This window comes from Dendroctonus ponderosae, unplaced genomic scaffold, assembly GCF_020466585.1.
Source record: "Dendroctonus ponderosae isolate FM_Combo_2020 unplaced genomic scaffold, Dpon_F_20191213v2 Dpon_F_20191213_12, whole genome shotgun sequence".
Taxonomy (NCBI): Eukaryota; Metazoa; Arthropoda; class Insecta; order Coleoptera; family Curculionidae; genus Dendroctonus; species Dendroctonus ponderosae.
The window spans coordinates 1817363-1830065 of record NW_026017316.1 but is presented as its reverse complement, the minus strand read 5'-3'; the positions used below and the strand labels follow the sequence as shown (position 1 = coordinate 1830065).

Below are 12703 nucleotides of genomic sequence, written 5' to 3'. Positions count from 1 at the left end.
GGGGAAAATTGTTTGGGCGCATCATCAGATTTGTGGGCCTTTTGGGAATCCCCCCTAAGCGCCCGGACTCCGGCCGGACGAGCGCAAAACGGGCGACTGTCCGCTCGCTCTTATCAGCGTTGCGCTCTTATCCGGGCCAGAGTTCACGCTTGTTTGGTCGCACTGATTTGGCAACTTTTCAAGCTATTTTCGTAGTTATCAGCGTTTTAGTCGCATCGTGCGTGACACTCACCATCAGATCCTTGATCTGGTTGACCAGCGGCGACGTCGCAAAGAAATTATTAACGGCTGACAACAGCTTTGCCTCGAATCTGGCCACTGTGCCGGCTCCTGTCGACTAGTTTGGGGTGGAAATCTGCAAAAGACACCGTTGTTTAGCGCGGAAACTTTGCCGGTCTCGACGGGATGGCGGATGCGCCAGCACATGCATCAGGGGAAATCGCTGGTTCAGCGCGTTGGATCCAAGCAGGCCGGGGCGATGGCGCCCCGGCCACCTTCAGGTGACCACTTTCGACCGAATCCGTCACTGAATTGGGGCCCAACCGAAAAAACCACTGGCGCCCTTCTGGGCTGGATGGCGAATGCGCCACAACGCAAATGGCAAACCCCTAACTAAAACTCGGTTTTTTTGAGGGGAAAATCGTCTGGAGACACACAGGGACACACACACACAGGATTGCTTGATTAATTAATTAAACTGACTTTTTGAAATTTTTGCGTTTTTTCAATAACCGGCAGCGTTTTGAAAAAAACGCTCCCTTCGAAAAGTAGCCCTCCGACTGCTCCAACGACAGCCATAGTCAGAAAAAATATGTTCTAAAATTGAGTGTAAATAGGCATAAAACTCACCCCAGAACTGCAATTTCGGCAATTTTCCGAAAACGACAGTAGTTTTGAGAAAAACGTCCTTCTTCTCGAAAAATCCACCCCTCCAAGTGTTGCAACGGGTAGGGAAGTGATAAAGAAGAATTTCCTAACATTTTGTACAAAAGAAACAAAAAACTCACGCCACAACCGCAATTTCAGGCGCTTTTTCAAAAAAATGTTATCTTCAGAAAAACTGGCCCTCCGACTGCGTCAACCAGCCCCGAAACTACAAAATGCTTCCTCCAGAGATTTTCGACAAAAATTCAAAAAACTGACTCCAGAACCCCAATTTCGGTATTTCCTCGACAACCGGCTCAATTTTCAATAAAACACTGTCTTGCCTAAACCTTGTGCTGCAAGTTCTTCGGCGAATGCTTAAGTCAGACATGAATATCTGGAAGAATTTTGGACAAAAAAGGCAAAAACCTCACTCCACAACCGCAATTTCTGCGGTTTTTCAAGAACAAGCCGCATTTTGAAAAAGACGCTCTCTTCGAGAAAAGTAGCCCTCCGACTGCGCCAACTACTGCCACAGTCAGAAAAAATCAATGTTCTAAAATTGTGTGTAAACAGGCATAAAACTCACTCCAGAACTGCAATTTCGGCAATTTTTCAAACACCAATCACATTTTGAAAAACTTTTCTCCTGCAAAAAAGTGGCCCTCCGATGGCGTCAACCAATGCGAAAGGTAGAAAAAAATTGTTCACAAATTTTGGTCAAAAAAGCGAAAAAACTCACTCCAGAATTGAAATTTCGGCAATTTTTCAAAAATCTCCTCTTCGAAAAATCTACCCCTCAAACTGTTGAAAGTAATAGTAAAGTGATAAACAAATATTTCCCAAGATTTTCTTCGAAACAAGCAAAAAACTCACTCCAAAACCGCAATTTCGGCAATTTTTCAAAAACCAACATTTTCAAAAACCCTTTCTCTTGCAAAAAAGTAGCCCTCCGACGGCGCCAACCAATGCGAAAGTTAGAAAAAATTGTCCTGAAATTTTGGGCAAAAAAGCGAAAAAACTCACTCCAGAATAGCAATTTCGGCAATTTTTCAAAAACGAGCGTCATTTTGAGAAAAACTTCCTCTTCGAAAAATCTGCCCTTCYAAGTGTTGCAACTAYTAGTAGTGATAAATAAAGACTTTAGGATTTTTTTCCAAAACAGCTTTTTTAGCTCTCTCTTGGAGCARTGCAGACTCTACTTTAAAAATTCGCCATTTGGTTTCTGTAGGCGCYAGAGAGTTKAATTTTTTGCGCCTATAGAGCAAAGACGACTCTATATCGGGAGAGTTTCAGGTTTCTAGATAATTCGAGAGATTTTCAGGAATTTTTTGAAAAACACGCACTTTAACTTTTCTATTGGCGCTGTGCAGGCTTAGTGTCAAAAATTCGTCATTTCCCTACAGTGCCAGCTAGACAGTTGAAACTTCTTCCGCATATAAAGCAAAAATGATTCTAGATCTGACGTGAGTTTCGACTTTCTCGGGAGCGTGAGCAAATTTCAGGAATTTTTTGAAAAACATGTTTTTATGTAAATTTAAAATTTCATGATTTGCAAATTAAATAAAAGATGGCGCTGCCAAATGACAGCACTGGGCTAAAAATGCGTGTTTTGACAGTGAAACTGAAAGTTGTTGCAGTAAAGTAACAAAATTATCGACAAAATGGTGGATGCAAGGTTAAAATTTCCGTATGGTCTGGATGGCGGATGCGCCCAAGTGTGTACAAAACTTATGGCATTTTCTGGGAAAACTGAGCAGAATTCCAGCTGCAACGCTGGTCACGCAGGTTCCTGAGCCCCTATCTGCTCGCTTGAGGAGATCAAGCGCAATCAAACCAGGCAAAATGGGTTTTTTCCACTAATTTACGCTACTAATCAGCACAGGGCGCTTTGATCCAGTACATACCGCTTCGATGGGGTTTCGGGCACTAAAACGCGCAAAAAATCGCAATTTTTCCGAAATCGGGCAAATATCGACGTTTCTGGCGGTGCGGATGCTGCGAACTGAGCCGAACCGTGGGAAAAAGGGCCGGAGTTGCGCATTGTGGCGCGCCCGCCCGGACGTTTCGGCTGGCGCCCCGCCTCCATCCTCAATTAGGCCATTGTTGCCCAGTTGAGGCAATTTACTCGAATTAGTGCGCCCATGCCGGATGTGGGTGAGTGATTTTTGCTGTTTTGCATCCGCTCTGGACAGTTGCGTGGATGTGGCGAATGCGCCCCTGTAGAGCTCAGCTGGGGTTGGTTCGGGCTGACGTCACTGCAGCCTGCGCCTGGAGGTGTTGTCAGTGTTCTACAGTATTTCGTAGACTGAGTTTTTTATTGCGGCCTTAATCTTGGGGAAATTTTCCACGCCACGCCGCCGTCCGTTCAGTTTGCGGTGTCGATGGGACGTTCAATAACCCCTTCGGATTAATTGAATGGGCCTGCGGCGTTGCCGATGCGGCCGGTTTATCGGGGGTTTTTGCGCTTTAGTGGCTTGGAGCTGGGGAGCTGTGCGCCGGGACGGGAGACCCGGAGCGGGCGGGGCGGCAACGCCGCCCGTGAGTTTGGACTTGGGTCGGGCTCAATCGTTTAAAGTCGCCGGTTGCCGGGGGGATCGCGACAGTTCGTGGAAACTTCGGCGAGATTCTAACCAATTAGAGGCAGTTTTTGTGTAGAAATTGCAGTCACGATGGCTTTGGAGGCGATTTTGGGCAAAAAGTACAAGCTGGCCAGCAGCGAAAAGTTCGACGAGTACATGAAGGCCGTGGGTAAGCGCGATTTTCCCCATTTTCCGGCCTTTTCCCCGTTGTTTTGGTGGCCTTGGCCACCTTTGCACTTTGCCCCCTGCGCTCGCTTGTTTTGGACTTTGGGCTGTCAACGGGCGACGGGTTTTTTCGCCTTTTACCCCAAACAATCAATGGAAAAGCGCGAAAAACTCCGGAAAAAGCCACCGCCCAGCGACAGCCGATTATCAGCTAATTGGCCAGTTAATTGCCCGATTAATTGGCCCTAATCTAATCGGTGATCCGCTCGGGTGAGTGATTTATGGCCGCGCCATCTGTTGACTGTCTGGCGGGTTGCAGGGGTGGGCCTGGTGACGCGCAAGGTGGGGAATGCGGTGTCGCCAGTGGTAGAGCTGCGCAAAGAGGGGGACGAGTACGTTTTGAGCTCGAGCTCCACCTTCAAGAACACGGTGACGAAATTCAAGCCCGGCGTCGAATTGGATGACGTCACGCCCGACGGCCGCCCGGTCAAAGCCACCTTCACGGTGGAGGGCAACACGCTGAAGGAGGTGCAGAAGGGCGCCGATGGCAAAGTGACCACCATCGACCGCATCTGGACTGATGATGAAGTCAAAACGGTCAGTTGAAAAAAAAAAAAATTTTTATTTGTGACCGAAAATGTTTGCGCAGGTTTTGACCCTTGGCGACATCGTTTGCACCCGAATCTACAAGCTGCAAGCCTAAGGCGACCGTGCCCGAGTGCGACAAGGACGCCACATAAGACACGACAGCGAACTGATTTTGCTCCTACTACTGCTACGGAATTCACAGTTTTTTAAGGTTTTTTACTCAATGTAGTCGGGGTGTGGCCCACAGTGGGCTTCGCCCACCTTGAGCGGGCGGGGCCTGTTCAGGGCCTCGCCCCAGAACAAGCTGTTTTATTTAGTAGCCGATTGTGTTTCTCTCATTCCCTCCTTTGGACCCTCATTTTGACGTTCCAGTGGCGTGCGCGTTGTACTGCGGTTTTAATGCGCGCAGGCTCATTCGCCAAGGTGACGAGAATGAGCGCGCATTTGCCACGTTGTCGGCTGGCAGTTGGGAAATTTGTTGGATAGGTGGCGCTTTAATTTGGGCGTGGTTCATATGCGTGATTGGCGAAAGTTCGAGGCGGAATTATTCGTACGTTGTGACAAGCTAATTTTTGCGAATTTGTTTGAAACCGGACCTTTTTCGGAAAAAACTGACTCTTGCGAAAAAGTAGGCTGCCAAGTCGCGCGATCATTGGCAAAGTTTGGAAAAAATGCATGCATAGTTTGTGCGTCAAAAAAGCGAAAAACTGCCGTCAGAAGGCTGATTTTGGGGATATCCGAAAAGCCAGGCGTTTTTTCCAAAAAATGTATTCTAGCAAAAATGGAGCTTCTCGGGTGCCCTATTTATGGGCCAAATTTCAAAAAAATCTGTCCGTGCGTTCTGGCTGAAAAAGGCGAAAAACTGACTGAATGGGCAATTTTGACATTTTTTCATAAAACGCCCTTTCTACAAAAATATCGCGTCTCCAATTACCCATTTATAAACCAAATTCCAAAAAAGTCAGTGTGCTTTCTCGCTGGAAAATTTAAAAAACCTGGCCGAAAGAGCATTTTTGACATTTTTCCAAAAATCCTGCATTTTTTAAAAAATGCAACTCCAACAAAACTATCGCGTCTCTAGTTTCCCATCTCTAGGACGAAATTCAAAAAAATTTGTCCGTGCGTTCTCGTTGAAAAATGCGAAAAACGGACTCTGAAAGAGCAATTTAGATTTTTTTTCAAAAACTATGGATTTTTTCGAAAAACGCCGTTCCAACAAAAATATTGCGTCTCCAGTTGCGCATTTATGGTCCAAATTTCCAAAAAATCTGTCCGTGCGTTCTCGCTGAAAATTGCAAAAACCTGACAAAAAGCAATTTTGAGTTTTGTTTCAAAACGTATGAATTTTTTCGACAAACGCCATTCTAACAAAAATATCGCGTCTCCAGTTGCCCTTTTATGGTGCAAATTTCAAAAAAATCTGTCGGTGAGTTCTGGCTGAAAAATGCAAAAAACTGTCTGAAAAAGTAATTTTTATTTTTTTTCGAAAAATGTGAATTTTTTCGAAAAACGCCACTCCAACAAAAATATGGCGTCTCTAGTTGCCCGTTTATAGACTAAATTTTTTAAAAATCTGTCCGTGCGCTCTCGCTGAAAAATGCGAAAAACTGACTTTGAAACAGAAATTTTAACATTTTTTCAAGAACAGTGCATTTTTTCGAAAAACGCCATTGCAACAAAAATTTCGCGTCTTAATTTTCCCATTTATAGACCAAAATTCAAAAAAACCTATCCTGGCGTTCTCGCTGAAAAATGCGAAAAACTGACCGTGAAAGGGCAATTTTGACATTTTTCCAAAAACTGTGCATTTTTCAAAAACGCCATTCTTTCAAAAATGTCGCGTCCGAATTGCCCATTTATGGACCAACTTTCAAACAAATCTGTCCGTGCTTTCTGGCTGAAAAATGCAAAAAACTGACGCTGAAAGAAAATTTTTGAAATTTTTGAAAAAATTTCAAAAATTCCAAAAACAACAAAAATCGTTTGAAACTAAGGATTTTGTCGAGAAACGCCATTCTACCAAAAATGGCGCGTCTCCAATTACCCAAATTCTCGAACGATTGCGAAGCGATTAGTATGCAAATCAGAGGAAAATCGCTGATTATCAACCGCAAATTATTGCGTTTTGCGTGTTCTTCCCGGCTTTAATCAGGAAAGAAAATCTTGATGAAAAACTCCCCAAACTCAACTTGTTACGCAGGAACCGTCCATGAACCCCACTGTGACCATGGGAGATTCGAGCGATGCAAAAGACCCTGAAAATGCAAAAAATAGCGCAATTAATGTCCGAATATAAGCCACGTGCGTGGAACCCAACTGAACCGGTCTAATAATATATGCATGGGTTCCGCTATTTTTCCGGCAAAACCAGGAACCGCGTCGCCTAAAACAAAACATCCGCAGTATAAAAACAGTCCTCAAATTCGGCTCGACTGCGACAATCAAGCTGTCCGTCCAGTTATAAGTTCAATGCCTAATGGAACCCGTTTGCGGTGCATATCAGTGAAGAAACCCGCTCAGAACCGCTCACTTCACCAAATTTCGTCCAGTGCCCGCCGCAATTGTGCATAAAACCGGTAAAAACTGCAGTTTTTCATCATGACCGTGTACGGAAAACTGGTGCAAATAATCATCGCGGCCCTCAATTGAAGAACCAAACCAGCGAAGCCTCAACATGGAACCAACGCAATAAACCCACAGTGTGTTAATTGATCCAGTGTTTTATTTCCCAATAACCCCTGGCCCTCGCCGCGCTGTTGCCAACTCGGTAACTCCGGCGAGGTTAACCGTCGTTGTCAAACGTCACATGCCACCGTTCATTGACAGCGGTTGATAAACAATGAGATGGAGCCCGTGAAGCTGTCGTTTGGCTTTAAAAAGCCCCTAAAAAAGGCCTGCCTGCTGCCGCAGGCCCCACGCGAGCCTGAAACCGAGGGCCGAAAGGAGCTGATTGACTGCCTGGAGGGGCAGGCCATCAAGGTCAAGGGGTAAGCGGCTGCAAGCTTGTTTTACCGCGGAGGGCTGGATTTAAACCTTTGCCGATTTTAGGGCGGTGGAAGCACACAAGGCGCCCCTGGTGATTCCCTTGAAGGACAACCAGAAGGACCTTCTGGACAGAATACGGGCGGCCAGAAGCCGCCCAGCCCCCAAACAGCTGGAGGACCTGCGCCCCGATTCCGAGCTGAGCGAGCAGGAGCTGGCGGCGCGCCAGTTGATCAAAGGTGGGTAAACTTAGGGGGCCCGCGGCCTTTAAACGACATTGTAAACGATGTTGCAGAGGCCAAAGCCCGGCTAGAGAACGGCAGCGCCCCGTCGGGGCACAAAGTGACCGTCCTGCCCTTGACCGAGCCGCCCCTCGAAGGTGAGAAAGAACCGACTCTAGAGGATTACGAATCAGTGCCCATAAACGACTACGGTCTTGCTCTTCTTAGGGGGATGGGCTGGACGGAGGGCATGCCCATCGGCAAAAAGGCCGCGAAGGGCACGCAGCTCCAGGCGCCCGAGCAGCGCCCCAAGGGGCTCGGCCTGGGCGCCACCGCGGCTGTCCAGGCCGAGGCGCCCCCCCAACCGGCCACCGATCAGCACGGCAAACAGCTGGTGCTGGCCAAGGGGGGCTGCGCTCGTGTCCTAGCGGGGCCCCACAAAGCCCACTACTGCTCGGTAAGTCCCGCCCCGTCAGGCGCCCCGCACCCATTAACCGGACCGGTTTTTGCAGATTCAGGGCTTCGATGAGGAGGGCCGCGTGTTCGTCAAGGTGCTCCCGCAGGGGGCCCTCGTCAACATCAACGAAACGCTGCTGACGCCCGTCACGCAGGAGGAGTTTACCCAGGGGAGCCGCTTTTTGAGTAAGTGGGGCGTTTGGGGGTGAGGAGCCGCCGGCTAAAGCGCAGGGGCGCCCCCTTTTGCAGATACTGCCAAGTTTTTGGAGCACCAGCAGAAGGAGGAGCAGCCCTCCCACTCCAGGCGCGCGCAGGAGGAGAGGCCGATGAGGAGGAGTAGGAACAAAAAGTGCAAGTCGCGGCACCGGCGGGGCGCCAGCAGCGACGAGGACGAGCGCCCTCGCTCCAGAAAACACTGAACCTTCGAAGCCAGGTATTTTTAATGTTGACATCCCGAGTTAACTGCGCCGCCCCTTTGGGGTTTAAGCTAGGTTTAATCACACACTTGTATAAAAACACTAAAATTAGTCAAAAAAAAACTAGATTAAATGCGGCAGCAACTGCGTCCAAATAAACCTTCTGAGGACCGGATTAATATTGCTTTAATGCCCCAAGCCAGTGACGGGAACAACCGCGCGGTTGCTGCCCTGTGCTGCATCTCCTTTCCACTCCCGCAAATCCCATGTCGCTCTCCCTTGCACATGCACCCTCTGGGGGAGTTTCTGCGCGATCAGTTCCCATCAGCACTTAATAGTAGTAGAAGTAGTATGGCGGGTTATCACATGTATCCAAGCGGGGAGGTGGCGCCATCTAGCCGAACAGCTTCTCGAAGCACATGTGACAGTACGGCTTGTCACTTTGCTCCTTGAACGTGCCCTTGTTCAGCTGCTTGAGGCAAAAGGCGCACACAAAGTGCTCGGGATGGAATTTGCGAAACATGGCGGTGACGCAACGACCGGAAATCGGCTTGTGACAGCCGGCGCACAACGAGCCGCGCTTCAGATGATAGTGCGTCTCGCAGTAGGGCTGCCCCTCGTGGTCGAAAAACGAACCGCCGATGAACGGTTGCCGACAATCCTGCAATTTGCCAGGCCACAATTTTACTGGCGCATTCGCCACTTTGTCTCGAGAGTTTACGCGGACGGGCATATGGGAAGCTTCAAAGGACTCTAGTGGGAGGCGGATGTGGATGGAAGCGGCAACGGTGCAGGCGCGTCTGCGACTTGTTTCGGCGGAAAAATTCCTGGAAGGTCCAGTTTGCCTATTTTTTTCAATTTCAATTTTTTCCCTTTTTTCTTATTTTCATCAATATTTTGCTGTTTTCCTCATTATCTAAACCGACCCAAATTGAATACACTCCAGGAATCCCAGGAACCAATTTTCATTAACTTGAAACTTTTTGCGCCGTCTGGCAACACCGCTCGAAAATTTCCCGATTTTCCCGCGTGGTTTTTCGCTTGATTTATGGAACATCGCGGATTTTTTGTCCCTGAAACTGCGTTATTTTTTAAAACGGCGGGCTGGAGCCTCAAGACGACGCGAAATGGAACAAAACCACTAACTGACGCACGAAAATGCGCTCGTCCGAAGCAAGTCAAAAACTCCACGGCAAAATTGCCTAACAATTGGGTTTTTTACAAAAGTTTGAGTCTCTTTTCTGTCGTCGCCCATTTATTGAGGTTATCTGGCGCGTCTCTTTCGGGAATTGCACAGAATGCGGTGTTGCCACGCAGTTTCCACTTGTTTTCCTTTCGGTTAATTTTGAGCCAGTTTGTCTTTTTTTTTTCAATTAAATTTTTTCTCATTTTCATTAATATTTTGCGGTTTTCTTCATTATCTAAACCGACCGAAATTGAATCAATCCACACTCTCGGAATCCCAGGAAACAAATTTCATTAACTTAAAACTTTTTGCGGCGTTTGGCAACACCGCTCGAAAATTTCCCGATTTTCCCCGTTTTCCGTTGTTTTCATTTCGGTTCATTTTGAGTCAGTTTGTCTTTTTTTCCATTCAATTTTAAATTTTTTTCAATTTCATTTTTTCCCCACGTTTCCTTATTTGCATCAATTTTTTGCTGTTTTCTTCATAGTCTAAACCGACCCAAATTGAATGAATCCGCACGCTAGGAATCCCAGGAACCAATTTTCATTAACTTAAAACTTTTTGCGCCGTCTGGCAACACCGCTCGAAAATTTCCCGATTTTCCTCAAACTTTACGAGCGATTTTTCACCTAATTGCGGAAACTGAACGGAAAAAATTAAACTTGCAATGAACTCGCGATGGAAGCCCTAAAGTGGGTGCGGTGGGGGCGCATTCGCCATAATGTCCTGTCAACGACCAAAGACTCCTAAGGGCTGAAAACCCCCTAAATTGAAGTGCACGAAACAATCATCAGGAACCCGGAGACCATCGGAATCCCCCAGAGCTGGAAAAAGGGCCAATTGAAACCCGACGGCCAGAAAGGGGGAATTTAGCGTGCGGGCGCATCCGCCACAACGCCCTGAATGTGGGCCGACAAGGTAACTAGGGGCTACCGCCCCCAGGCCCCCCTTAGCTCGCAGCCGAAGCGAAGCCTCAGTGGCGCATCCGCCTCAATGTCTTTCAGCTGGGGGAACCTCGCGCCAGCGCGAGGTCCCCCCAGTTTCCAGTGTTTTTCTGTTTTTCATTTTTGTTTTTTGTGTGTGTGGGTGTGTGTGTGTGTTTATTTATTCAACTGTGCATTTAACAAGACTAAAGTAGTAATCGCGGGTTTGAAAAACCGAGGCTTCGCTTACAAGCTAGAGAGAGTCACGGGGGGCATAAATGGGGGTCATTCGTCCTCCTCCTCGTCGGCGCCGATGCATTTGGGGCACACCGGCTTGCCTTCGACCGCGTAGAACGACTTGCCCTGCACGGGCTGCTTGCAGTCCTGCATTCAAGCCAGACTGGATTATTCACCGGCCGGGGAATTTGGGGTAGGATATGGGACGGGGGGGGCAGACTGCCCCCGGATACCTACCCTGCAGACGAAGCAATCGGGGTGCCACTGGGTGTTGAGGGCGGAGATGTAGTTTTCCATGATGGCGCGATTGCAGGCGCCGCACTTGGGCGCAAACATGTCGAAGTAGTCGTCGCGACAGTACGGTTTGCCCTCGCGCTCATGGAACCCGTCCTCGCCGAACTGCTTGCCGCATTGGGCGCAGAAGAAGTGATCCATGTGCCAGGTCTTCTCCAGCGCGGTGACGCATTTCTAGAACAAACGGCGCCCGATTAGCGGGCTGGCTAGCGGGGGCGCTGCGCCCGCCACTCACATCCAGAATGGGGCCGTTGCAGTAGGCGCAGCGCGGACTGAACAGGTTGTGGTAGTCCGGCTCGCAGTACGGCTTCCCCTCGCGCTCAAAGAAGTTCCTGGTGCCCAGCTCCTGGGTGCAGTGGGCGCACGTGAAGTGCTCGGGATGCCACGTCTTGCCCAGCGCCGTGATCACCTGCCCAACGATCGGCTTCTCGCAGGCGCTGCAACACCCCTTCTGGCTGGTGTTCACTCCCTGTCGGCTCATGTCGGCCTGCAGGTTATCCAGCATGGAATCCAGATTGGCTGGCGGCGAAATGGGCGCCCCTTGCGACTGGGTGGCTTTGGTTGGGCGCGCGTTCTCCTCCTGGACGGGCTGCTGCGGGCGCTGATTCACCTGCAACAAGGCCTGATTAACGTCGAAACTGGCTGGACTGGCTGGATCGACTGAGCGGACCGGCCGGATCCCCGCGGCGAGGAAACCGGGCGTATGGGCGCGCCGGGGTGGGGCGGGCGCGCCCACGCACTGCCAGCTATTTTCGGCTGTCGCAGTGCGCCGGTCGCGCTTTCCGTGCACCCGCTGCCAAAACACATCCAGAGCGCCGCTCGCTCCCAGATTATTCAATTTTCCCACAATTTCTGCTCTTTGGCCTCGGATGCACTTCAAACAACTGTCACTAGTCACCTGCCGTGGCAGGTGACTAGTGACAGATGGCAGATGTCAACGTCACCGCGCTACTGACCTTGATGTTTGACAGGCTGGCCATCAGATCGTCCAGCTCGCGGGTGGCCGAGGAGGCCGCCCGCGTGGTGTGCGCCGACACCAGTTCCGTCTCGCCCGGAAATCCGGTCTCCGTCTTAGTCTCCTTGACGGTGATCACCACCTTTTTCGGGCCTGCGTAGATCACATCACTGGCGAAAAAATACGGAAAATTAGACAAAACCCCCAAAAACGCCCCACCTGGCGCACCTGAAATAGTCGACGACTGTTTCGCAAATTGTGGCCATTTTAACGCGCTCGGTACCGCGCGCACGCACCCACTGAGCGGAACCCAGTCGAACGACGGCGATTTTATACGCGGGTTCCGTGTGGGTGCTGTGGGCGCACCGGCTCTGACCAATTTCAGTCATCGTCAAAAAACCAAAAAAAAAACCTGCCCTAAACAGCCTCCAGGGCGGCGTTGCCACCGCCACAGCTGTCCAAGTGACAGGGTTGGCTGGGGGCGCTTACCCCTGATCGAGCTCCTGCAGCAAGTCGTCGACCGACGGGCGATTGTAGGCGCCCTGGGCGCTGGACGGCCGATCGAGGCTGTTCTGGGCGCTGCCCGGCCTGGAATGCGCCCCATTGACGCCATTCTCCGGCACATTGGCGTAGCGGCTGGTGCTGAGGTCCTCCAGCAGATTATCCAGCTCCACCAGGCTGCTGTTGTTGGGGCGGGCGCCGGTCGCCCCGACCAAGCGCCCACCCGCCACCGGCTGCGTCTTGCCATAAGTACCCTGAAACAGCGCCCCACAATAAACAAGGACGACCAGCCCCCGCGCCCAACAGGTGCGAGCGAAATGCCGTCATAGTGGT

At 49.9% G+C, this 12703-nt stretch overlaps 4 protein-coding genes across 5 annotated transcripts in view; 2 read left to right on the top strand and 2 right to left on the bottom strand.

The window, feature by feature from the left end:
• The window catches only part of LOC109543476 (neo-calmodulin), a 5779-nt gene extending 2920 nt beyond the window's left edge, over positions 1-2859 (bottom strand). Inside the window, exons 1-2 of the mRNA XM_019913214.2 lie at positions 2772-2859; positions 233-355 (exon numbers count right to left, since the gene is read on the bottom strand). Coding sequence (XP_019768773.1) covers positions 233-235 — 3 coding nt within the window. The 5' untranslated portion in view covers positions 236-355; positions 2772-2859. The remainder of the gene's footprint in view (positions 1-232; positions 356-2771) is intronic.
• Positions 2860-3424: 565 nt separating this feature from the next.
• Positions 3425-4518, top strand: LOC109543478 (fatty acid-binding protein, liver). The gene is made up of 3 exons (XM_019913216.2): positions 3425-3615; positions 3931-4208; positions 4261-4518. Exons 1-3 carry the CDS (start codon positions 3537-3539, stop codon positions 4312-4314), a joined length of 411 nt encoding a protein of 136 aa, XP_019768775.1. The 5' UTR covers positions 3425-3536; the 3' UTR covers positions 4315-4518.
• Positions 4519-6610: 2092 nt separating this feature from the next.
• LOC109543474 (G-patch domain and KOW motifs-containing protein) lies at positions 6611-8449 on the top strand. The gene is made up of 5 exons (XM_019913209.2): positions 6611-7186; positions 7248-7420; positions 7477-7859; positions 7915-8044; positions 8108-8449. The coding sequence occupies exons 1-5, from the start codon at positions 7044-7046 to the stop codon at positions 8275-8277; spliced, it is 999 nt and encodes a 332-aa protein (XP_019768768.1). The 5' UTR covers positions 6611-7043; the 3' UTR covers positions 8278-8449.
• LOC109543467 (paxillin) overlaps positions 8281-12703 on the bottom strand; it is a gene marked incomplete in the record, with an annotated part of 6210 nt that continues 1787 nt past the window's right edge. Inside the window, 5 exon segments of one of the 2 annotated variants that reach the window (XM_048662910.1) lie at positions 8281-8935; positions 10858-11088; positions 11150-11524; positions 11871-12039; positions 12359-12624. In XM_048662910.1, the coding sequence (XP_048518867.1) occupies positions 8669-8935; positions 10858-11088; positions 11150-11524; positions 11871-12039; positions 12359-12624 (1308 nt within the window). 2 annotated transcript variants of the gene reach the window in all.

What these genes read in the sequence shown, in the direction of transcription:
- LOC109543478 (XM_019913216.2), top strand. Translation starts at nt 3,537, where the DNA reads ATGGCTTTGGAGGCGATTTTGGGCAAAAAGTACAAGCTGGCCAGCAGC. An exon ending in CGAGTACATGAAGGCCGTGG is followed by an intron (nt 3,616 to 3,930) that starts GTAAGCGCGATT and finishes GGCGGGTTGCAG; the next exon opens with GGGTGGGCCTGGTGACGCGC. An exon ending in CTGATGATGAAGTCAAAACG is followed by an intron (nt 4,209 to 4,260) that starts GTCAGTTGAAAA and finishes ATGTTTGCGCAG; the next exon opens with GTTTTGACCCTTGGCGACAT.
- LOC109543474 (XM_019913209.2), top strand. Translation starts at nt 7,044, where the DNA reads ATGGAGCCCGTGAAGCTGTCGTTTGGCTTTAAAAAGCCCCTAAAAAAG. An exon ending in CAGGCCATCAAGGTCAAGGG is followed by an intron (nt 7,187 to 7,247) that starts GTAAGCGGCTGC and finishes TGCCGATTTTAG; the next exon opens with GGCGGTGGAAGCACACAAGG. An exon ending in CCAGGGGAGCCGCTTTTTGA is followed by an intron (nt 8,045 to 8,107) that starts GTAAGTGGGGCG and finishes CCCCTTTTGCAG; the next exon opens with ATACTGCCAAGTTTTTGGAG.